This window comes from Myodes glareolus, chromosome 20 (assembly GCF_982192425.1).
Source record: "Myodes glareolus chromosome 20, mMyoGla1.1, whole genome shotgun sequence".
NCBI lineage: Eukaryota > Metazoa > Chordata > Mammalia > Rodentia > Cricetidae > Myodes > Myodes glareolus.
Window position 1 is genome coordinate 45,708,630 of NC_142045.1, and position 25,463 is coordinate 45,734,092.

Below are 25,463 nucleotides of genomic sequence, written 5' to 3' on the forward strand. Positions count from 1 at the left end.
ATAGGCGCAGGAGGAGAATGGCAAATAGCCGCTGGCTCCACTACAGACACTTCCACCCTAGCCGAGGAGCCCGAAACCACAACGGGGCGGGCGGGAGTAGGGGCAGGGGGCGGGCTCTCTTCCCTCCCCTGCTGTGAGAACAAATCACTCTGTTTTCTTTCACTGATCTCCTCCTGTCACATTTGGAGCCACTGTGAAGACAGAGCCAAGAGCACTAAACACGGAAGGCTCAAGAGCCTGAGCAAGCACGCTTCCACCCACATCCCGCTTGCTTGCTCTTCACTTGTTTTCCGTGCCCCCAAACCCCAACTACTACTCCCAGGTCTACTTCCCTTAACCTGCTTATCCCCAGTTTAAATCATCTTTTCCGATTCCTCCAGACAATATGTCTGCTATCTGTAAGATGCCTCTCTATCCTGCCCCACTTCTCAAATCATCCTGTCTGAGACGCTCCGCGCTGAACTATTTCAGGTGAGAGGAAATTTCACCCCTGCAAATAAATTATCCTAAGACCAGAAATACATACACACGTAGAATGTTGCTCAATTCACACCTTGTATCCTATTTTCTTAAGACTGTCCTGGAGCATCCTACTGTCTGGATCCAGGGCGATGGTCATTTGCATATGAAGAAAGAAGCAACCAAGAAAACAAAACAGTGATGAATGGGGGCTGGGTGGGTGGGTCTACTGTTGTTCGGAGTGCATATTAGTTTGAATATTAAAAGACAAAAAACAAAAAACAAAAGCAAACAAACCTCAAAAGACAGCTAGCACACCCAAAGGGATCAGACTAGGCATGCCTTAGAAAGCTCTGCACACCCAAGCTCCCCATGCAGGGTCCACGAGACTAATTCGATCTTTCACTGCTTAGCTTAAATCTCTGAGCCAAGGACCTAAGGTCCCAGCCACCGATGGTCACCAAAGACTGACCTGGGACAGTGGATCCGATTCACTGTTTTACACAAATGAAAATCAAAGAGAAGGATTCTCATATGCAAAGTGGGGCAAGCTTTATTAAGAGTTATGGAAAAAAATAAAAGTGAGAAAAGCTTCTGAGTGGGAGGGGATAGGAAAAGGCTGCTGAGTTTCCTTCATCTGGTGGTTTTTGTAGGACCATGGCTGAGCTGCCTGAAGACTGAGGTCATTTCTATTGAGATTGTTCTTTTCCTCTGAGCTATCACGGGCTGAGTCAATGGGGGGGGGTCCTACTATATAGTAGGCCTGTCCCACAAGCACAACAAGGGCATGCTCATGCATTACTCATGTGTCATCCACTCAGTTATGACTGGCTGCAGACTCCTCTGCCCACCTCTGACTCTGGTTTATTGACTGTGACTATCTCTTGGCTGCCAATCACTCGGCTACCGTTCCTCCCTTCCCACCTTGCATGTGGCTTGCTGTCAATCAATCACATTAAGCTCTCTGGCACTATTAGTCGTGACCTTGACTCCCGGATGGTGATTAGACTCTTGGTGTAGGAGGTTCTTCTGTTCATGTGTTGCTTTCATTGGTTAATGAATAAAGAAACTGCTTTGGACCTGATAGGGCAGAACTTAGGTAGGCAGAGAAGACAGAACTGAATGCTGGGAAGAAGGGCAGAGTCAGAGAAACCATGAATCCTCCTCTGCCTCAGACAGACGCTAGTTTGAATTTTGCCGGTCAGCCACAGTTATGTGGCGATACACAGATTAATAGAGATGGGTTAAACTAATATGTAAGAGTTAGCCAATAAGAAGTTAGAGCTAATGGTCAAGCAGTGTTTTAATTAAAACAGTTTCTGTGTGGTTATTTCAGGTGTAAGCTAGCTGGGCAGCCGAGACAAACAAGCGGCCCTCTCCCTACAACAGACTCTGGCTGGTGTTGCCTTCTCTGATGCTGCAGGCATCTCAAGTGCTGTTAGCTATGTGGAGCTCTTTGGTCTCACAACTACCAAAAAGCAGCTGCAGGGTTCTTAGTTATCGCCTTGCCTAATATGGCTTGGAGTTCCTGAAACAGGGCTGGCTTGTTGTCAACCATCCTAACTACACCTCAGACTACTGAACGAGCTGCACCAGAAGCAATGTATTAAAGCAAGACTATGTAATAAGGAATAGGACCTAGAGTGTGTTTCCCAAAGGGGAAAGTTCGCACGGAAGCCAGCCAGCAAGGCTGCCGTCACTGGCCTTGCTTCTTAAAGCCTGTTTGCCTTTTATGGTCCGCGTGTGTATCTCCCATGCAGCTGCAAGTGCCTTTGTTTCTATCCCCAGTGTTTACAATGTTCTCACCTCAGGCCCTGTTCTGTGACTCCCACTGTACTCTCTCCCTGCCTCACCGCACAGCACTAACCCTATCCACCCCATGTGGAGACAGCTTAGATGCCCACCACTAAACTGATGGACAAAGAAAACATGGAGGATGTGCACAATGGAGTATTCTTCAGCCATAGAAGAGAACGCAGGATATCTGCAGGAAAATGAGTTGAGCTGGAGATAGTTACAGCATAAGGCAGATAAAGGTGAGCATATTGTATTTTCTCTCATTCGCTGAAGCTAGAGATAAACAAAAAGATGAAAGCAGAATGGGACTGTAAAGGAAGAGAAAGAATAGCCCAGGGCTGAGATGGGAGAGAAAGGAGAGCCCAGGGCTGTGATGGGAGAGAGAGGAGAGCCCAGGTGTGTGTGTGTGTGTGTGTGTGTTGGGGTTGTAATTAAAGATAATGCAGGGGATATGAAAGTGCATCATATTCATGTATGAAACTGTCACAGTGAAGCCCATCATTCTGAGGAATAAACACATGCTAATAAAAACCGTGGAAAAGATGGTTACTGGACCATACCCCATCAGAGCACCAGGGCCAAGACCCACCATCTGCACTTTTTAGACTCATGGGAAGAACTTGTAAACCTGGAAGCAATCTACAATTTTCACGTTCCAATAGGATCCATGCTGGACCCCTGCCTGTGACACTGCAGATCGACGGTGCTGCTGGCGGAGCCTCTTCCTACAGCTGTGTCCCTTAGCTCCGAAGGGGCAGTGTCTGCTCCTCCCTTCCGTCCATTCAGTGTGACTCCAGCTCCATCTTTCTCTTAGAAACCACTGCCTTCCCGCTTCCCATCCCTGCAACCTAACTCTGTGGGCTGCCACTCAGTCCCTCAGCTTTTTCCTCCTAGTAACTACAATGTTCAGCTAGCGTCACAAGGCCACCTGGCCTTTTCTGTCCTACGCTAGCATAGCTGAGCATAGTAGAAACATATTGGCAATAATGGGTGTCCAGGCTGGTGTGATCAGCAGCGTGGGAGACCTTCAGGCCATTAGGGACCCTGCCCTTGACAGCATCAAGGTTCATAGCTCACTGGCCACTCTCTTTTCACCCTGGCCTAAGGCAAACAGCGGTGTTTCTCACACACTCCTGCCACAGCACGCTACCTTCCGACAGCAGCAGGACAAACAGTACCAATCAGCCCATCATGGACCGGGACCTCTAAACTGTCAGCCAATGCCAATCTTTGTCCCTCATGTATTGACCTTCTCTGACTGTTGCAGGAGCAGGAAGCTGACTAACACAGGCAGCCTGGGCTAACTCAGTTTCCTCTTGGGACACTCAAGTCTAGGTCTATTCTGACCTTGTGTGGGCTGGCCTCATTCAGCCAAAAAGACCTGACTTAAAAGGACAGACTTTGACAACAATGGCTCTTGGGCTCGGACCACCTCAGACCCCCTCTTGTTTCCTTTCCAGGCTGCCTCTATAATCTCTATAATCTAATACACCATTCCTTTAAATGTACCTATCCATCCATTACTCTGTTGCCCGCCTCTCTGCAGAACTGTAATTAACAAAGACTTCCTGTAAGCGGAGCTGTTCTGCAATCAGGTGCCCAGACATGGGAGAGATGGAGGAGCATGAAGTATGCTTCTTGTCTACTTCTTGGTCCCCTTCACCGGGTGACTGAGCAGAATACTTGGGCCAAACCTCCACGTGTTCACTGCTGCCTAGCTCTCCACAGCACATTCCAGTATTCCAGGGTAATGTGAAGCATTTCCCCCACGGCTCGCCCACTGTTCAGCCATCTCAGAACATCCCACACATCTATAGAGACATTCTCTCTGGAATTGCACATCCGTGAGCACAGAGGAGTTGCCTTTACCTCTTCCTCCCTAATCCCAGCTCCCTCCAAAGTTATCAGACTTTGATTGCAGCTCAGTATGTGCCCTTTCCATGTCTCCATCTATGCATTTATCGTGTGAGCACATAGCTGGAGTGTATATGCATTTCATAACGGGGTGGTGTTTTCAGAACTAATCCTCCCTTGAGAGCTGGAGAAATTTCCATCACAGAGCAGATGCAGGTGAATATGCACACTGCTCTGCAGGAAGCAATGGTCTGGCAGACATACTCATCTCACCAGGAACTTGCCAACTCTGCCGCTCCCACCCTCCGTCCAAAAGCCCAGGTCTAATTGGCCACCCCTCTGATAAGACTTCATTACTGTAGACTGTAAGAGTAGACTCGCTACTGCCTTAAGATGAACACTGAGCCACTCAGCAAGGTTGGCTGGGCCTATACCAGTCCAGTACAAGAGTGGTCTTGCTTCTCACCTCACTTCAGCATCCCAAATGCATCCGAGTTTCTGGAATACAACACATTTAACCCTACTTCCTGAGCTTCCTGAGCCTTCAGGCCCTTACCCACCCTGTGTGCCTGCTGACTTCCAACACTCTGCTCAGAGGGTGTTCCTATCTGAACCATGCCTCATTTTCCCCACTGGAATGTACCATTTTAGCTGGACATGCACTTTTAATCCTAGTGCTTGGGAAGCTGAGGCAGGAAGATTTCAAGTTCAAGGTCACTCTGGGCTACATAAGAACACTTGTCTCCAATATTTTATCACCTTTATTGACTCACATCTCTTTCTTGCCTTGTCAGACAATACATACAAGCCATAAAGTCCTTATCTTATTTGATTTTTAAATCCCAAGTATCTAGTGGTGCATGTAATAATAATGGACAATTTCTGGTTACAAATAACTAATTTATTTTGTATTTTTAAAATTGAAGTATGACTTGTTTGATCCCAAATAACATTTAAGGTGAATTTGAAAAGATACTGATACTAAAACGACATCAACACTTTTAAAAGTAATTTTTCAATACGGCAAGAAGAAAATAAAGGGTTGGAGGCTGGGAAAGCCAGGGGCGTCATTATTACACTCCCTGGGAGTGAGTCACATGCTTGGCTTTCTGGCAGCCAATAGCTAAAGCAGATGCTTACCAGAGACCATCAGGTAAAAGGCCCCGGTTGCTAGAAGTGCAACTAGACCTGATTTGGTTATGAAACAGAAAGCTCTCCCTAGGAACATTGAGAGGTATTACTATGTGATGGAGGAAATAGCAGCTGGAAATGTCTTTAATTTTTTTGGGGTGTGTGTGCAGGGTGATATCTCTAATCATGAGTGCAACATGTAGCATTAGCTCAGGTAATGCTGGTACACTGGTACACTTCTCACCTTACCCACCTTTCGCCACTTCATGTTGAGAATGCAAAATTCTGTGTAGTAGTGGTGCATGCATCCCAGTGCTAGGGAGGCAAAGGCAGGCAGATCTCTGTGAGTTCAAGGCCAGCCTGGTCTACAAAGGGAGTTCCAGGACAGCCAGAGCTACACAGAGAAACCCTATCTCGAAAAACAACAGCAACAGAAACAATAAAAGCAAAATGCAAGCTTCCCAGCTATTCTGAAAGATGGCACAAGTGTTCTCAGCCACCATCAATATGTGCTATGGACACTAGAAGTCGTTCTTCCCACGAGACTGCATGTGGTATCTGAGTGTCAGGCCCCTGCACACCCTTCCTAGCAAACCCATCTCACAGTTCACAGAGAACCACGTTTCCTGGGGCTGTTCATCATGGACTCATTCACCATGCAGGCTCACACCAGCACACAATCTAATGACTCCATTTTCAGAGTGATGCAGTTCCAAAGATTAGCAGAGACAGCCAGCTGGGAGCGAGAAAGCTGCTTTTTCACATCTGTGGCCCTCTCCTCTTACTGGAGTTTGGACTGTGGATGACCATGAGAACCTGGTAAGAGACCATGCACCTGCTCAGAGAAATGGCTTGCATCTGTTTTCAAGGCCTTGAGGCCACCCGAGGGTAACCCTTGTTAAACTCCCAAGCTGGGAGAAGATGCAACCTGGTGCAACCCACCCTCAACACCACTCTACCGGAGGACCCTATAGAGGTTCTGTTCTTTGGCCTTGTGGGAAAGCAGAGCGTGAGCTTCCCCTGTCAGCCAGGGGTGTGTTAGGCTCCTTCCAGAAAAACAGTGCTCCCTCCGGGAACACCCGTCCCCTTGTGGAAGCGGTGCACAGGCCCTGGTTCTCCGGAACTCTGAAACACAAAAGCTCTCCAGTTCTACCTCATTAAACACGGCCAAAAGTAACTTAGGTCTGGAAAATATTCAAAGTAGGTGTAACCAAAACAGATATCCCAACTGTTTTTCCTTTAAATTTCATGAACAAATGGAGAAAAAAAAAAAGCTACCCTGGGTAACACAACCCCTTGTGGTGCCTTCCAAGAAAAATGAATTGCAAGACGTATACACAAACAACCAAAGAAATGGCCTGTATAGGAATATTACTTTGCTGGTAAAATTGGGTGGAAACGTCTAGCAAAAAAAACCACTAACTTGGATTTGCAATAACACCCTAAAGCCTGTCTGGGGTTCTGGGTTGAACCCTCAGTAAGAAAAACAACAGGGAAACATCAGCTCCCTGTGAACCCAATCAAACTGGAGCGCTCCCAGGTTGTTGTGTGTGGAGGGCATTGATGTCGTTTCTTCCTGCAGCAGGGTTTCTCATCCCAGTATCTGTTCTCTCCTCACGTCCTCTCCTTGCTAAGGTATCCACAGGCTTCCCCATCCCAACAGACTCCCTGGTATTTCAGGCTGCAACCAATCTTCTGAGAGGCCAGAGGCTGGACTTTTGAGCCTGTCTTCTCCTTGACTCCTACAGGGAAGAATATTTCTTCTCTCTCTCGCTCACTGTACCCCAGGAGAAGGGTTCACTTCTCCTGGAGCTCAAGGATGAGCTCTGAAAGGGAAAGGAGTTAGTTGACTTCCTGGTGAGATGCCTGAAGGTTTCTGATTGGTGAAATGGGAAGTGCTTCCATTCAAGGAGGAGCGGATAGTCTCTTCCAGGGTCCATTCAAGAAGAAGAAGATGGCCTCCACCAGGGTCCATTCAAGAACGAGAAGATGGCCTAACAATCAAGATGGTCCCTCACAGACATTCTCAGCGCTGTGCTGGAGGCCCTACCTCCTAGACATCAAGTTAACAGTTACACAGAGACCTAACGCTCCAGAAAGCCACAGAGGCTAGGCAAGGTGCAGCTGGGCCAGATGCCCTATAAGATGGCCCTCAGGGGCTGTTGTGTAAAGCCGTGCTGTGAGGGAAGCCTGGCTGTAGGGGAGAGCCTAGGGTATAATAGATGCCCGGGATGCAGGCCATGTGCCAAGGAGAGGTGCAGGTACTAAGTGTAGCTAAGAGAAAGGCCATAGGCTTTGGGCGGCAGAGCAGGACGGGTGGGACCACCCAAGCCTATTGCAGTCCTGGACACCAGACAGGGGTCTGTTTTCCCTGCTGGGTTTTATTTTGCTGAATGCAGTCTTTCCTTGCCCTGCCCGTTCCTCTGTCTTGGGCTTTGGCCTCTAATCAGTGTTGGAAGAACACGACTATGACAGTTTTTGAAGTTGGACTGAATGCACATTATGACATGAGATGGCTGGGAGCCCATGGCAGCCACAGGTAGGAGGTTAGGATTTGAATGTGGAATGCCCCACGGGTCCGTATGCTCAAATACTCTCCAGCTGGTGACACAGTCATGGGAAGTTGAGCAACCTTTAGGAGCTGAAGCATCCTTAGATGATGTGGGTTGCTGGGGGGTGGGGCTGAGAGGTGTTTTATGGGTTATAGCCCTAATTTTGACCTAACCATTCTGTTTCTCCCCATGTGCCTCCAAATAAGCAAACAGCTTGACTTTCTTGCCACCACAATCACAGGCCACTCCCCCCACAATGCATCCTTGCCCTGGTATACTGCATGTCCCCAAAGCGAGAGCCCAAAGTCTTCCTCCCTCTGGCTGCTTTGCATATGGCATTTTGTCACAGTGAGAAGTAGTCAACACACCAGATTGCACGAGGTCATGAGTTCAAGCAGTTCCCAAAGGCAGTGGCGGTAGAGTGGGCGTGGCCTTGTTGAAGGGAGTGTGTCACTGTGGAGGTGGGCTTTGAGGTCTCCTATGGGCTCACAGCACACCCAGTGCCTCAGTTTGCTTCCTGTTGCCTTCTGAATCAAGATGTAGTGATCCCAGCACTCAGGAGGCAGACGCAGGCAGACCTCTGTGAATTGGAAGACAGCCTGGTCTACAGAGGGAGTTCCAGGACAGTCAGGGCTGTTACACAGAGAAACACTGTCTAGAAAAACAAAATAACAAAAAAGACGTAGGAATCTCAGCTCTTCTTCCTGCATACTTCTGCCTGCATACTGCTATGCTCCCCACCATAAAGATAATGGAATGAACCTCTGAGACTGTAAGCCACCATCTCAATTAAATGTTTTCCTTTATAAGAGTTGCTGTGATCAAGGTGTCTCTTCACAACAATAGAAACCCTAAGACACTCTAGTATAATAAATAGATAAATAAGTTAGTATCACCATTTTAGCTCTTATACATTTAGTGAGAAATGTGCTTCCAATGGCATTATCTAGATGACATTAGATAATGAATAAACACTTTAAAATAAGAAATCAGTCTGGAAATATCAATTTTGCCCATACACAAAAGGCTGAGGAACAAAAGCCATGACCTTGTTACATCAGATTTAATAGTAGAAATAGGAGTAACACCATAGTCAAGAAATCAAAATCAAAATAGAAAGAAAACCCAAGGGCTATATAATAAAAACTTGAGGCTTTGATGGGCATCGATAGGTAACATCTAAACAAATGAGGTGGGATCTGGCCTAAGAAGCTAACACATGAAGCTCTCCTGAAGGGAACATAGTTCTCCCATAGAGCACAGCTCTGAGAAAGGCAAATATCCCATTGCAGCTGATGGATGTCGCCACTCTTCCACGTCGTACCTCAGTGACTCCTCATGCTTTATGCTTTCCTCCGTATTCTCACGCCTACCCCTAGAACACTGTGCTGTTTACTACTACCGCCCACATACTCGGTTTCCTGTCCTGTGCTTCTGCCTCCTAGGGACCCACTAGTGGCTAGGGGATTGTGCACCAGGGTTTGCCTTGAGAGGGTCATTTGTTCTTCTGAACAGAAGAGAATCAGGCCCGGCTGTAACCACTAGTCAGGGTATCTGAATAAATACTCCAGCAAAGCATAAAGCTCAGCTACTAAGATGGTGCTAAGTTATATTTGTGAGCTCAAACGTTAAATCCCAAAGGACCCGAGTACTGCAGCAATACGACCATATTTGGGGACAGGGCCTCTAAAGGAGTGCTTACCTCCAAATGAGGTTATGGTGACAGGACTATGAAGCCATTTGCTTATCTTGGTGGATCAAGAAACAGAGGCCAGGATGGAATAGGAAAGAATCACTTCGCAGTGCCACACCTCCTTCTCCAAACCCCTACCCCATAATGGTTCTAGAACCACCCCCAAAAAAGTACCACCAGATGGGAACCAAGTGATCCAGCACATGAGCCTGTGGGGACATTACACATTCAGACCACAGCACATGGTAAGTGTTCTACCTTGTTCTGTGTTTTTTAAATGTCAAAGCAAGGTCTTGTTCTATGGCTCAGGCTGGCCTTGAAGATGCTGGGTAGTTCAGGATGACCTGGACCTGTCTCGGTCTCTGGAGTAGCTCAGTGTGAAGGCCTGAGCCTACCTGCCTGACTGAAGCTGATAATTTTGAGGTGAGCAAACACTCATGCTACTGATGATGTTACCTGAGGAAGTGGAACAGAAAGACATAGCAGCAGGTTCACCGGGCCTGAGGGATAGATGGACCGGCTCCATGTCCAGGAGAGGTGAATGCCTACTTGTCTTCAGCTCTTATAAGAATGGTGTCCTCATAACAGGAAATTGGGATGTCTAGGGACACAGGGGTCTGTACACCAAGTGTGAAGGTGGGAAGAGGGCACCTGACCCACACCCAGGAGAGTGGTCTAGGAGCAATCTAAATCAGTCAACACCTTGATTCAGACTTCCAGCTTACAAAATTTGTGAAGGTAAGTGTGCATCGTCTAAGCTGGCGTTTTGTTGTGGCCTCAGAAACTAGCACAAATGGGGCGGGTTGGGCAGCAAGGACGTCGGGATTTGGGGCTAGAAGTGGAATGGCATGGTAAGCGGGCAGATGCCAGCATGAGGAAAGGCCATGCAGACCAGACATGGGTGGCTTAATCAGGAAGCAAGGATGGTGGAGACACCACCCTAGGGACTGATCCACAGGGAAGATGGCAATGATATCATACATGGTAGAAGACGCCGAGCAAAGAGCAATTTGCCTTGGGGACGTCTTATGGGTGCAGGCAGTACAGCTTTTTCTTGATGTCTCTTCGTCTGTCTTGGGCTTCCCTTCCTTACAGACACCTTCAACACATTTGCATGGTACAGGAAACTGAATAAGGGGGATCCAAGTGTGTCTACTTTCAAGTTATTTTGAATCGCTTATAAATCTGACACCATGTTTTTATAGTAAGGCTATCTCAAATTCCTTGAAAGACTCTTACTATGCCTTTACAATAGCCATTAGTAACTTTGCATTTTTGCAGGACCATCCTACCCAGGGTTCTCACCGTCCAGATCCTGGCTTCAGCGTTCACTCCATGCTCCTGTAGCTTTGCTCCTTAATTATTCCTAATTTTAGAATGGCATTTGAAAGCTTCAGTTCCAAGGGTCGGAGAGATGGCCCAGGCGTTAAGGGTGCCTGCTGCTCTCTGATGAGAACGAGAGTATGGACCCCAGCACGTACACTGGACAGCTCACTAATGTCCGTAACTCCAGCTCTGGAGGCTCCTGTGTGTCTTCTGGGGGCACACCCGCTCACACAGACACAGACACACACATGCAAATTAACAATAAATCTTATTTTACAAGGAAAAAGAGTTCTTTAGAAAACAACTCATCAATAGTGAAGAAATATTTAGTACTAAGACAGCTATTTCCTAAGAGAAGGAACGTGCAAGAGCCAAATGACCAGAGGCCAGACGGTCGAATCCTCCAACTCTGGCATACCACAGCCCCAGAATTACTTCAAACCAGTTCTTAAATAGAGCCAACAGTTAAATTAGCTTAACAATTTCTCCCATCCAAAAGGCAATGTCAAAACTTCAAAGACTAAGGATATATATTTGGGTATCTACCCCTACAAACTCAGACAACCTAAAAGAGAAAAGTCATCTTTGCTTCTGGAGGGCACTCCCATGCCCCGTGTTATGATCTTCACCGGACAGACAGCCACCTGGGCCTTCATCCTCAGCCGGCCCCTGAGCCTGGATTCTTACTTGCCATACTCCTTAACATGGATATAGTTTTCAGTATGTCAAGCAAAATCAGAAGTTGGATCTCACTGCTACAAAACCAGCTTTTATTTCTGTTCATGTGGAACTCTGCTGTGAGCCTGTATTCTCAACAGGAAGATTCTAGAATGCACAATCCATCACTTGCTATCATAGAAACTATGGCTTGAAAAGTCTAAAGTTAAACAAAACAAAACAAAACTCTTCTTACTTGTAAAATGAGGAATAATCTTTGACTTAAAAGTTTGTATTTTAGGTTTAAAAGATTCTATTTCTAAAGATGAAACAGAGCATGCCCTCAAATTTTCCATTCCGTCATTCATTCATTCCTCAGTTATGGTCCTGAGATGGAGTAGTGACAGTTGAACACCTGGCCCTTCCTCCCCCTGTAGGACAGAGGGAATCTGCTACTCGTGTGTAGGAATCTCCATTATCTGAACAGAACTAGGTAGATCCATGAATCCATCATGACTTTCATATGAACCTCTCCAAAAATCAACATGTGTCTTGCCTTCCTGCCCTTTAATTGTTGAGGCACCTTCTGAAGATTGTTTCTTCACACATTCGTAAACTCGACCAAAGCAAGGCTACCTTTCCCATCCCACTTAAATTATATTCCAGTTCTGCATTACTGGGTTTTGAATAGCTGATAGAAATAAGAAATAAGGTTACGAGGTTTCACATTCAAAATGAAAGTTTTAAACATGGCTCACACAAAGGATCTATAAACATCTATTTCTAGTCAGCTGTAGAGTAACAGAAAACACCAACTATGTAAAATGCAAGAGCATACCATCCAAGAACCCAAAGCCAAAGGGGCCTGCCCCATCCAGTGAGTCCCCACCATCCAGGGAGTAAATGACACCGTCCCCAACATAGATAAGCAAACGCAACATCCGAGTGTATCCTATGCACATACCACCTTTGAATGAGACCAAGGCTAGAAACCGCTGTGAGAAAAGTTTCGCACACCCCGCCACTGTCCCCTGCAAAGGAACTTTGTTATGAAGGAGCTGCTCTACCCATTCACGCTCTTCCGGTTCCTGTTTGTATAATGACCCTTACAAAACCTGTGAACTGTTTCCTGTTTGTAAAATGATTCAGCACCAAGAGGAGGCAGAGGAGACAGTTATTCAGGGTGGTCACTCAGCCCTCTCGCCCCCACCCTCCCCTGCAGACATCCCATCACAAAGAGGCTGACTCACCGTCACAGCCGCTTGGCAGATTGTTTGCGGATTGTTATGATGAATACTGGCTCATAAATCTGAATGGAGCTCTCTGTGCCATTTCCTCGCAGCCCAAAAGGATACCAGCGGCCGTGCCAGATGTCCTCAGCCTCCTTTCTGAAGTGGTTCTGGTTTGCCACTGGGAGGAAAAGTGACTTAGGCATTGAGGTGCCCGAGTCAAGTGTGCACCCCGGGTCTGCGCTCCTCGGTCAGGTTATGGGGAAGCACTCAGGACCCGAGCGCAGAGATCTGTGAGCAGGCAGTGGAGCCGAGCTTCACGATCAAATAGAAACATCTCTCCTCCAGAGCTGAGGAGACAGTCTTCCTCAGTAGCAAGTGACAGGGACAGAGGACCACTTTCCCAGCGTTGCTTCCTCAGACTAATGAGAAAGATGTCCGCACAAAAGAACGGCGGGGCTGCCCTGGCCACTCACATTTCACACACCTCACACGCCACAGTTCTGTGGGGGAATGCTCGCCTGGGATGAGGTAAAGAAAGATGAGGCAGAAAGGGAGAGAAAGAGAGAGAAAGTGAACGCAGAAGGAAAGAATTCCAGGGACAGATAAGGGAGATAAGAACGAAGGGAGGGAAGGCAACGGGAGGGGAGCTTGGCTGAACCCTCGTACACCTCACACTGACCCTGCCTTCAGCTGCTGAGGTACAAGGAGCCTCAGGGAGTAACTGACCCTCAGACTCCCAGAACATGCGGGGCTCCTGGGGAACATCGAGAATTACCTTCGCGTTTTAAAAACCCCATTATCAGCTCAATCCAAGGGCGATCTATGGCAGGAACTCAGTGACCCGACTGAGTTGTGAATGGTGCACAGGACTTGGCTGGGAGGGAAAGGTGACGGGGTCCAGGTATAGAGGTCATCTTGGCCAAACTAAGAAAGGGACGTGACCAGGAAGTCGGAAAGCAGGCGAAAAGCCCAGACTGGCTTGTTAGGTAGAACAGTTAACACGGCAGACATCTTTGCGTGGTCACTGTGTGTGAGGGTGGATAAAGAAACCTGACCTACTCCTTCCCCTCAAGGAGCTCACAGACCCAGCTCAATAGACAGACACAGACCATCAGATACGGAAAAGGAGCCAAGCACTATGGGAAAAAGCAGATTCCATGAGGTCTCCCCAGGAGGACAGAGGAAAGGGCCATAGAAGACTGTTGAGGTATTAAACAGGATTTTCCCAGAGAAAGTTAAGAATAGTGTGTGTGTGGGGGGGTGTGAAGGTGAGAGAGGGAATTGAGAAGAAAAAGAGTCTTTGGAAAACGAGAATTGCATTAGAAAAGACCAAATATGGAAAGAGATGGCTCTACCATGTTGGAGACATCAAGGGACCAAGCCTGGGCACCTGACAGGGACAAAGATGCTGAAGGTCCCAGAATTTAAAATGATTTTGAATCAAGGAGGAAGGGAGTCTCAGTGAGAAACTGTCTGATCAGAGGGGTCTGTGGGCGTGTCTGCGGGTCTGTGGGGCGACCTTGATTACGTTAACTGCTGTGAAGGCTGGGTCACCATTCTCTGGTCTAGGTCCTAGACTGTGTTAAGAGTGTCAGGAAAGGGAGCTGAGCAGCAATCCTGCAGGCCTCCACTTCTCTCTACCGGACTGTGGATGCGATTTGATTAGTTGCTCTCGGTTCCTGCCATGTTTAGCTTCTTGCTAACCTGGAATTTTGAGCTAAACTAACCTTTCCCTCCTTGAGTTGCCTTTCGTCGAGTAGTGTAACGGAGCAGCTGAAACGGAACTAGCACAGCCATATTTGAGACTATCAGCAGGGTGAGTTAAGTTCCAGGAAAGGAGTCGGAGATAGGAAGCGTAGGGTTTGCCACAAGGCTGAGTGTCAGACCCACGCATGTGCACGCATGCGCACCTGCACACTGAGGAAAGCGTAAGGCAGCTGACAGCTTTCTGGCCTCTGGAAAAGCAGCTTAAGTAGACATGGAACTCGGTGGGGAAAGGAGCCCACCTGAGGCAATGATGTGTTCACTGAGGCTGTGCTGGGGCGTCTGTCCTTAGACGGGAAACAGGAGCTGGTATCACAGGCTGTGCTGGGGCGTCTGTCCTTAGACAGGGAAACACAGAAGGAGCTGGTATCACAGGCTGTGGTGGGGTGCATGCCCTTAGACAGGGAAACACAGAAGGAGCTGGTATCACAGGCTGTGGTGGGGCGTCTGTCCTTAGACAGGACAAACACAGGAGCTGGTATCACAAGAGACTAAAAATGACATGCTGAAGAAATTCTAGAACATACACAGAAAGAAGGAGGGAGGGAGAGCCACAGCAGAGACACGGGGAACAGGCAAACTACCGAGCAGGCTCAAGAGAGCACGCAGGAAGATCAGCTGTGCAGGAGCATCCTGTAGCGTCATGAAAGCAAAGGCTTCCTTAGAGGCAGGCGATAGGGCCACATGTCACAGGAGGGTGACAAACTGGGAAAGGCTACACGGCTGAACTGGAAGCAAGCCTCTCAGTGATTGACACAGAATCCTAGCACCAGAATGAGCTTAAAGGAGTTTATCAAAGGAAAATCAAGTAAAGTGGAAGAAAGCACAGAACTCCGGGGTGTGAGCCGCTGAGAAAGAATCAACAACTCTCAGACCCCTGAGGAAAATTTATCCTACAACACATAACTCAAAAACAAAAATCCTAAATGCTGCTGGCTATGGTGACTCATAACTGCAATTCCAACACTTGGGGAGGTTGAGGCAAGGGGATCACCAAGGGTTCCAGACCAGCTTGTGCTACAGGGTAAGACTCGTATCTCAAACAAAACAAAATGCTGGGGCTGGACAGAGAGCTCAGCGGCTGAGAGCACTCGTTCTGTTTCAGAGGCCCAAAGTTCAGTGGCCAGCACTTGTCGCACACATCTGTAGCTCCAGCTCCAGGACATCTACCCTCTCTTCTGGCCTCAGTGGGCATGCAGGTACATGACACACACACGCACGCACGCGCGCACACACACACACACACATACACACTCACACACACGATATAATCTGATATTCCATCAGATACAAAACATAAATCATAAATGCTTTTAAAGAAATCAGAACCGCTAATAAAAGTTGTAACATTCATTTTCACCGAGCAATGTGTTATCTTTCCATCGACGACCCTTAGAAAAACCAGTCTCCAAGATTCCCTAAGTTTCCCCACTGTAACAGTGGTAGATAAAATTATCTCGAGTGAAGTCTCAGCAAGTGTCTGAATGCACATTGGAGACTATAACTCTTGGCGGAGCAGACATCCCTGGGGAATGATTGCCTCTATTACTCTCCGACACTCAGGATGTATGAATCAAACCCATCTCGCAGAGGATGCGGGGCCCCTCCCAGCATTCTCTCACAGGGCCTGAGTTACAAACAAAGCACTCTAAGCTCACAGAACCCGGCTGGATCACTGCTCCTCTGGAAATACTTCTTTTAGACAAACCATCCCTTTAGGGGTCTGAATTATTAGTAAAACAAATTACTATTATAAACGAATATAGGGTTAATTATTAATTGAGAGCATTCTTTGTGATAGTTCAGTTGCACCTGGGATGTAACCCTTACTTTCCACCTGTCTTCCTTTATATTGTTAATATCCACAATATCTTGAAAACCTGAAACTTTTACTGAGGAATTCTCTGGATAATCCAAGACAGAGGTTAGACTGGGGCCAATAGCCCCCTGAAAGGACACACACACACACACACACACACACACACACACACACACACTCCAGGTTTCTGTAAACAGGTGGACAGGCAGCAGGGTCACAGCAGGCAGGTCGCCCTGCCTGTGTCAGAAGAGTAACAGAGGTCGGGCAGGATGAGACATAAGTTAAACACTGGCTACTGGCTCACCGTTGCTACATTTCCTCTGGCTAAAATCTCAGACAAGGGTTAAAGAGAGTCCAGTGTGACTTCTAAGAGCCACAGGCTGCGGCTCAAAAGGAAAGTCACAACCTGTTCTCAACCCCTCCCAAGTTCCAGAGGATCCCCAGACACAGTTAATAAGAATAACTTCGACAGGCGGATAACCGGCTGCTGAGCTAACTGTGGGCAGGAGGAGGAAACACCCAAAATCGCAGCCAGTTCTTACTCCCTAATGCTTAACTGGAGTCCTGTAGGTGTAAGAATGATTTCTAATTTGTTACTGACATGAGTGAAGCCATTTTATGTAGCTTGAAAACCATTTTCTGTGACTTGGAATAATGTAATGCCTTCAAGATAGGCGAAAACTACAAAGTAGCTCCAGGATGAGCCAAGCCCAAGACAGACTTCGGTATGCATGCTAATGAACCGGCCCCACGCTGGGCACTTCAGTTGCCCAAAACTACAAAAACTGGAACTCTGTAGACAGTTCCTAAGATTGCACTGCCATGCTCCCGAGACACACCATCCCAAGCCCCTGTGCAGGTTTCCATTGGCAAGGGGACTTTGCGACTGGCCACTGTGTGACTCTGGCTTGCTTAGTTCGCACATACACACCCACCAGCTCTAGTCCCTGTGCCACGCTCTCAAGGACCTCCTGGGACCTCCAATGGTGCCATCCTCCTGACCTGTTACACCTAAAGGACCTTTTAGTGGCTTGGCTTTCTCCCAAAACATTCTCACCAGAGAGGATTTCCCCGTGAAAACCTGCAGGCTTTTCTACTGGGAACCAACCGGTAGCGCCCTACTTGGTGAGATGTCTGTTTACATGAGATCGCCATGACCTTTATAAGAACATGGTATTGTAAGAAAGGTTTGGGTGAATAAAGTAGATCATCTTCAACTGACAAATGCCCTGTGGACATCCTAATTACCAAGCACATGACAGCCCACTGGCCCAGACTCTGCATTATTGTTTTGCTAAACACACACACACACACACAACACACACACACACACACAGAGACACATACAGTATAAGTACTAAATGAATAGTGACAAAAGTATAAGACCAGATCCTTGATATTAAAACATAGGAAATGAACACAGACACACACACACGCACAGGGAGAGACACAAACACACATACGCACAGGTTTGTTTGCACAGAATATGCTAATGAGGTTAGGATGTGTGCTCCAGATGTGCACATTTCATGATCACAGGCTTTTGCCCCAGGCCAGCCGCCTTACAAATGTGTCAGGGCAAAGAGGCCCGGGAAGAGTGCTGGAAAATCAACAAGGACAGGAATTGAGAAAAGGCGAGAAGACTCCCGACATGTGCAGCGGCCATCCCACTGTTAGCATCCCCTGGGAGAGGAGGCTGTGTTCTGTAGCAGGGACCCTAAATGCCTCTGCCAGCCCCGCTGATGACAGCTTCCCAGCATCTCTATGGACTTTCCTTTGTGATGTACAAAGCTTAGATCTGGTTTGTTTACTGTATCTACAAGACTCTGTTTTCAAACTGAACTTTAAAATCATGTCTGTCCGTGTTGTATGACATAATCAGAGAACACTCAGATTGCTGTGGTGTCAGAGGTCTGGTTATATAACGGATGTTTTATAAATCCAACAAAAGCCCTCAGGGCACATCAGAGGGGGATGCTGCCTTCTCTAGGCTGAAGTCACTTGGCATCGAGTGCATCTTTAAAGAGTCCTAAGGTGTGGTAATATCTGTGACTCATGAATTGTCCTTTCTCTTTGTGCAGATTACATGATTTCCAGGATTCATAAGCTCCAAGAGTCTGACCTCATTTGTTTACTGCACACAAGCAGCATTACAGTAAATACCATGCTTATTAAGGCAAATTGGCAGGAACCACTTGCCAGATATGACCAAAGGAGGGGAAGGCCAAAACATTAAGAATCATTAATGAAAGGATGCATTTACACAGGGCAATGGAAAAAGCTAAGACTGCTTTGCCCAGAATCCTCAGAAAACAGCAATATTGGGCTCTGGAATCAACTGGTCCTCAGTGTCCTGAGGAAGCTTGGCCACAGGCATCCAGAGGGTACCAGGACTACCGAACGGGAGAGAGCGAGGAGGCTGTAGAAGCAGGCCAGCAGTCAGATGGGCAAGAAGCTGGGTCAGGAGAGTGAATCAGGGGGTAACTCAGTCAACTGGCTACCACTCCAAGCCTCTATAAAACGAGATCTGTGAATTTCACAATCCATGTTTTTATTTTTGGTGCGGCGTGGAGTGTGCGCAGTGGGAAAGAGTGCAGGGAGCAAGCTGACCTGGCCATCACCCCCACTCCTCGTGGGTGTGGGCTAGCCATCAGCCTCTGCCCATCTCAGGTCATCCCCCTCCCCCGCCCCCATGCCTGGAAGCAGAGAATGGTTCCCAAGGAGCAGTCGGGATTAGCTCAGGGTGGATCCAGCATTTCTAACTGCGTTCATTTCCTCTAAGGGAGAGCATCTGGGATAGAGCCACTGCTAGCAGGTCCCTAAGCAGCCCGCATCTCGCACTCCTCCACATGCCGGACGTGCTGCTTGGGATAAAAATGTTCTCTCCCTTGGGCCATCTCACAGGAGAGCTTCAGAGCAGACGCGATGCCAGGCATCCCCAGGGGCATGAGAGGAGGCCTGCTGAGATCGAGATCAAGGATGCCAAAGGAAGGCGTGTGCACACCACGGGAGCTGGAGGAGCAGACTTGCAGCCGCTCTCAGCACCTTGCTTTCACCCCAGCTCCCACAGCAAATACAGATCTTCTGGGTCTATAAATGAAAAGATGCAGAAAGCAGGCCCCTCTGGGTGAAAGAACGTGAGGATTGGCCAGGAGTGGCGCACCACTGGCCATGGGCAACTCTGTGACCCTGGACACACCCGTGTTTGGTTGTCATCTCTGGCCTCCCTTCAGGGACATTTCACCCCTGTCCCGACCTTGCCAGCGCCCACTGTGTAGAGCACAGTCTTCGAAGCATGCTTCCCACAACTCCATGACTTTCACAATTTCTTTCCGAGTCTCTGTCTTAGTTAGGGTTACTATTGCTGCGGCGAAACACCATAACCAAAAGCAACTTGGGGAGGAAAGGATTTATTTGGCTGACATAGCTTGGATCACAGTCCATTGTGGGAAGCCAAGGCAGGAACTCAAATTGGATGGGAACCTGGAGGCAGGAGCTGATGCACAGGTCACGAAGGGGTGTTGCTTACTGGCTTGCTCAGGCTGCTTTCTTATAGAACCCAGGACCACCAGCCCAGAGGATGGCACCACCCATCATGGGCTGCACCCTCTCCCATCAATCACTATAAGACAGTGCCTTACAGGTCTGCTTAGACCCGACCTTACAGAGGTATTTCCTCAAAGGGGAAAACACTGCCAACTCCAGCTGCTGTCAACACCAGCCAGCAGCGGCACCATCAGATTGTGCCCGTCTTCCAGAGCTTTCTGCAACTTGGAAGAGATACCCAGGAAGGAATACATCTTGGATGATATAGTTTTGGGCCAACTGGACACTTTGAGGACTGAGAACACAAAGAGTTGAGAATCAGAGCCATTACTGCAGCGGGAAAGCAGCTGCTTTTATTTCTCCGTTTGTTTGGGGGAAGTGTGCGGTTGAGGAGATACCGCCAATTTGCCCTTACCTACGCTATCCTGTATCTGTCCCTTGAGCCTCATCCTGATCTACTCAACCATCAGTGTACCTTTCACGTGCTAGGAAAATACACCGTACATAAGGTCATGTCCACGGGAGACCACACAAAAGGGATCTACTAGGTATTCTTTTAGGTTGGTATTCTTGTTGGGAGAAAGATGTCCTTTAGGAGAGCTAGCTGTCGGCACACATTCTACTCCTGACTGCCAGACTGTCTTAATTGTCAGCATCCTGTCTTTGCTAATGATAAAGTCAGGAAGATCCCAGACCTTAGTTTTGGGATGTTTTAGCTGTGTGTATGTCCTGAGTGCAGCATGATGTTTAACATTATGGGTCCCTACCCACTGAAGATCCAGAATGGTCCCCACTAACCACACAGGAGTGCCATTCACTAAACACCCCGAGTACTCCCTCACTAATCACTCATCCAGGAGTGCTCCCCCACTAAACACCCAGGAGTGTCCCACATTAAATACCAAGGAGTATCCCCAGGAGTGCTCCCCCACTAAACACACAGAAAGGGTTCCCACCAAAAACCCAGGAGTAACATTCATTGAGCCCGATGAATATACCCCATTAAACACCAGGAATGCCCCCAATAAATCCCAGAAATACCATTTTAGGTTATGAAGTCTACAAATGCCTCTAAGAGTTGCCAGATTACTCCACTTGAGAATCACGGAGTTAAAGACTACAAAATTGGAGGGATGGCTCAGCAGTTAAGAGCATTTGCTGCTCTGTAAGAGGACTTGGGTTCAGATCCCAGCACCCACATGATAGTAGCTCACAGTAATCCTAATTCCAATTCCAGGAAATCCAATGCCCTCTTCTGACCTCCACAAGCACTGCATACAGGTGCCACACATGCACCCAAGCAGGCAAAACCCTCACATAAATAAGATAAATCTAAATGGTAAAATTTAAAAAAATTACAAATTGAGCTGGGCATAATGACACAGGGCCAATCCCAAGATTATAAAGCCTACAATCCTGTAAAAACTCAAGAGGTAGAAGGCCAAAGCAGAAAAATCTATAGAAAGAAAAAAGAAAGAAAGAAAAAGAAAAGAAAAAAATGGTACAATAACCCACGCGATACTCGGGGGAATGCACAACTGTTTTTTGCAGTATGGCAATATGCTATGCAATTCAGAATTATCCCTACTCACCTCTGTCTTATAAGGTAAACAGCTTCAAAGAAAGAATAATCCTGCAATTAATACAGCATTCAAAAACAAGAGCATTAGGTAAAACTCCAAACAGAACCCAGACTGGAAGATATTTCTTCTGCCCTTAGTCATGACAGGCTTTCAAACAACACATGCCTTGGGAAAGAATAAAACCACTTGGGACACATGTGCAGCTTGTCCTAGCAGCTGAGCCAGTAGCAGACAAATCTCAAAGCAAAGATACTTTTTCTTTTAAACATCCACTCTACACTAACATAGAGACCCAGTGCTAACTCATACCATAGCTTTCAAGCATCTTTTCCAAATTACTGTGGGCCCAAAAAAAATACATGTACAATCTCGTAGTGGTCTCTACGAAGCGAGAGGTGGCAACAAGATGTCTCACTGTGTGGGCACAGCAGCGGTGACAGAAAACACTGTGCCACATTTCAAGGGAGATGAAAGCATTGGGATAAGGTCTGACCACAAAAAATGTAAGTGAGGAGACGAGGATTTTTAAAAACCCATTTAAACATCTCACAGTGTGCGGGAAATCACCCTATCTCATTAATATGCCCAACTTTTATATTTTATATGTCGGTTAAAAATTCTATTATTATGTTTTAAAAGTATTCAGCAAATATGAAAGTGTATACTGCATACGCAGGGCAGCTCCTTTTGTTCATGGGGCATTCTGGTCTTCCTGTTCCTTACATAGCAAATAGAATTCCCTAGCCATCTTAAGATAAAGTCAAAGCTCCTGAACGGAAAACCTCAGGACCTGGGAGCTAGGAAATCAGGCTCTTGGCCACTCTTCTTTCAGGAAAAAGAAAAAGAAAGAAAGAAAGAAAGGAAGGAAGAAAGAAAGAAAGAACCCCCCAACCTCCCCCCCAAACTCTTATTAGAATGCAGCTTGCAACCCCCTCCCCCTCCCCTCTGTGTAACAACCCTAGCTGCTAGTCCTGAAACTAGTTCTTGTAGATCAGGCTGGCCTTGAACTCACAGAGATCCACCTACCTCTACCTCTTCGACTGTCGGGATTAAAGTCCTGCACTACCACCTCCCGGCCTAAGCAGACGTTTTAATGTTTGTTTTTAACCTCAGGTCACCTCTCTCACCTCCAACCCTTAGATACCTAAACTAGCCCTCTTGGACCTTTTCCAGACAGTGGCTCCCCAAGTGTGGTTTCTGGGGGGGCACTGTTGAGAATACAAACTCAGAAATCCAACCTGTTAGAGGAAATACTGCAGGTTATGTCCTGCAGCCCTTACAGTTGAGCCTACTGACTTAGGCCTGTTTCTAAGGTATATTTTTATTCCACAAATTGAGGTTGTAATTCTTATCTCACCATCACTCCACCACAAAGCCTGTAACCCCACTTCAGCGCTGTCTATGGATCTGCACTTCACACTGAAACAAGATCTGTCGCTCTCTCTAAGGAAGCCAAAGGTTGGTTTGCTAGTCTTTTGTCTGTTTTGACTTCATTAGCTTCTCTCTTTGGAATAACCTAGAGAAGCTGGGTGCTGGAAGAGAGTGATAGCTGTGAGGACAGGGTCCATATCGCTCTGGTCACCAAGTCCGAATTGAAGTTCAGGGCTCAGTTGAAGAACATGTCCTCCTGCCTCTATTTCCCTGAGTGACTGCAGAATGCCAAGGAGTTCTAGAGCCCTTGAGGAGACACGCCTACCCCCACCCCAAGAGCCGCGGACCCCTCGCCTCAAGCGTCCTAGCAACCCTGCTGCAGTGGGTGACCCGTGAGGGACCAGAGGCTAGGGAGCCAGCGCCCCTGGAGCTGCTAAGAGGTGCACAGCGGGGACTCTAATCCTGAGGGCACGGGAATGGATCTGCTTCCCGTGCCTAGGGACTGAAGGGCGCCTCGTCTCAGTGTCCTCAGGTCCCTGAAGGAGAGGGAGCAGGTCGGTCTAGACCACGGGTGGGAGGTGACGGCTCACCGTGTGGGTCGCTCTTCTCGCGGACTCCGTCCACGCGACCGTCGGGGTGGATGCGCAGGAAGAAGCCGCCGTTCTTGCAGTAGAGCCGCTTGGGGTCCTTGAAGTGGCCGGGCGGGAAGGCGGCGCCGCCATCCTCGGGCAGTGCGGGAAGCGTGGTGATGCCGCCGGCAGCCATGGCCCCTCCGCTGCCCCGGGACCCCGCTGTGGCTGATCGCGGGGCTCCCCGGCCCCGACCCCGGCCTCGGCCTCCCAGCGCGCCTCGCCCGTGGGCAGCCAGCCTCCCGGTCCGCGTCCCGCCGCCGCACACGCAGTCCCGAACAGGACTCTGCCGGAAGCCGAGAACCCCTGTGTGCCACAGCGGCCCGGGACCGCGTCACCCCAAGTCCCCGCCTGCACCCCAGCCCCGCGCGCCCCCGCCCCGCGCGCCGCCTCCTCCCCACGCCTGGCGCCTGAAAGCTTCAAGGAATCTGTCCTGCTCTGAGGAGCTTTCTCTAGGCGACTGCGCTGACGCAGCTCCTAAAGTTTAAATGCAACTTTCTCGCTTGCTTTCTGTCTTCTAACGCGGCGCTGGCCTTCCACCCGCAAAACAGCAGAAAGGGTCTGATCCCGGGAGGGATCGAGTCAGGCTTTGAAAATCTCTAGTCCCTGCAGAATGTAAACTGTGGAAAGATAGGGTGCAGGAGACAGAAGCCGAGAAGGGGGCGCCTGGGTTCCCTTTCTGGGCGCCTAACCCGAGACAGCGTGGGAAGATGAAAACGACTTCGGAGTTCTCAACACGTAAAAGCGCAGAGCTGGCGCTTGCCCTGCCTCAGTTGTTAGATGTTTCTTGGGAAGAACTGAGTTTCACAAAATTACAGTTAATTGCGATTGGTGATTTTCAGTAGATCCTAAAAGGTTGTAGATTCAGATTCTCCGCACTCTGTATTCTGAAACGAGGTGCTTCTCACCCCTAAGTCCTTCTCTCCTGGGGACACACCTTTCCAGTGAAGGTGATTATCAAATACCAGTTGGAAAATCTGCACACCGCCAGGTCTCTGCTTGAAGCACCTGAGATGTGCGGTCCACGGTGGCACACGTACAGAAAGGTTAAGGCCGGGAGGGTGAACAGGAGTAACTGCTCCGAGGACTCAGACACAGCTGAGTACCCTGCCTTGGGGAAGTGCGGGCTTAGGGAAGCTTCTAGAGGTGCCACTGTATGCTAGCTGTAAAAGGGCATCCTGAAGAGCCGTTAGTCTCCACGGATGTCTTGACTCAAGTGTGTGACGGGCATTAGAAATTTCCCCAAAGCTTTAAGATCAAACCTTTTCTCCAGCAATCAGAGGAGTGTGCGCAGGATCGTTTTCCCCTTGCCTCCTGCTAGGCTCGTGGCTGAAGCCCCCATGGCATGAGACAAATTAACATGAGAAAATTACTAACTTATCTAATGTAAATCTGAAATCCTGAAAAGGAAACAAAAGCCCCATGCTACACAGGAACCTGTGTCTTTCGGTTGGGACTTGTGTATAATTGTGGAGAACAGTGATTGAAGGGAGTGCCATCTAATGGGCATAAGCTGGTGTAGTTATTTTTTATTCTTTCTTTCTTTCTTTTTTTTACTCTTTATTCTTTTGGGGGCCCACAATCCAGCTCCCAAATAATCACACAGAGACTTATTCTTACCTGTGAATGCCTCGCCTTAGCTTGGCTTGTTTCTAGCCAGTTTTTCTAAATTAGATTATCTCATTTCCCTTTAACAACATTTTGTCTTGGGTCTTTTTACCTCTCTTTATTTTATATATCTTGCTTTCCTTCTCACTCTGTGGCTGGCTGGGTGGCTAGGAGGCTAGCCCCTCACATCTGCCTCTATTTCTCCTTTTCTCCCCTCTTCTATTTATTCTCTCTGCCTGGCAGCCCCGCCTATTTTTCTCTCCTACCTAGCTACTGGCCGTTCAGCTCTTTATTAGACCAACCAGGTATTTTAGACAGACAAAGTAGCACAGCTTCACAGAGTCAAACAAATGCAACCTAAGAGTTAAACAAATGCCACATAGAAGAATCCAACACATCCTAGTATCGTTAAACAAGTGTTCCACAGAATAAACAAATGCAT

The 25,463-nt window shown here is 48.0% G+C and overlaps 1 protein-coding gene across 1 annotated transcript in view; it reads right to left on the minus strand.

Annotated features, from left to right (window-relative positions):
• The window catches only part of Fgf2 (fibroblast growth factor 2), a 57,220-nt gene extending 33,512 nt beyond the window's left edge, over window positions 1-23,708 (minus strand). The window contains exon 1 of the mRNA XM_085682398.2: window positions 23,375-23,708. Within this exon, the coding sequence (XP_085538524.2) occupies window positions 23,375-23,549 (175 nt within the window). The 5' untranslated portion in view covers window positions 23,550-23,708. The remainder of the gene's footprint in view (window positions 1-23,374) is intronic.
• Window positions 23,709-25,463: the final 1,755 nt, after the last annotated feature.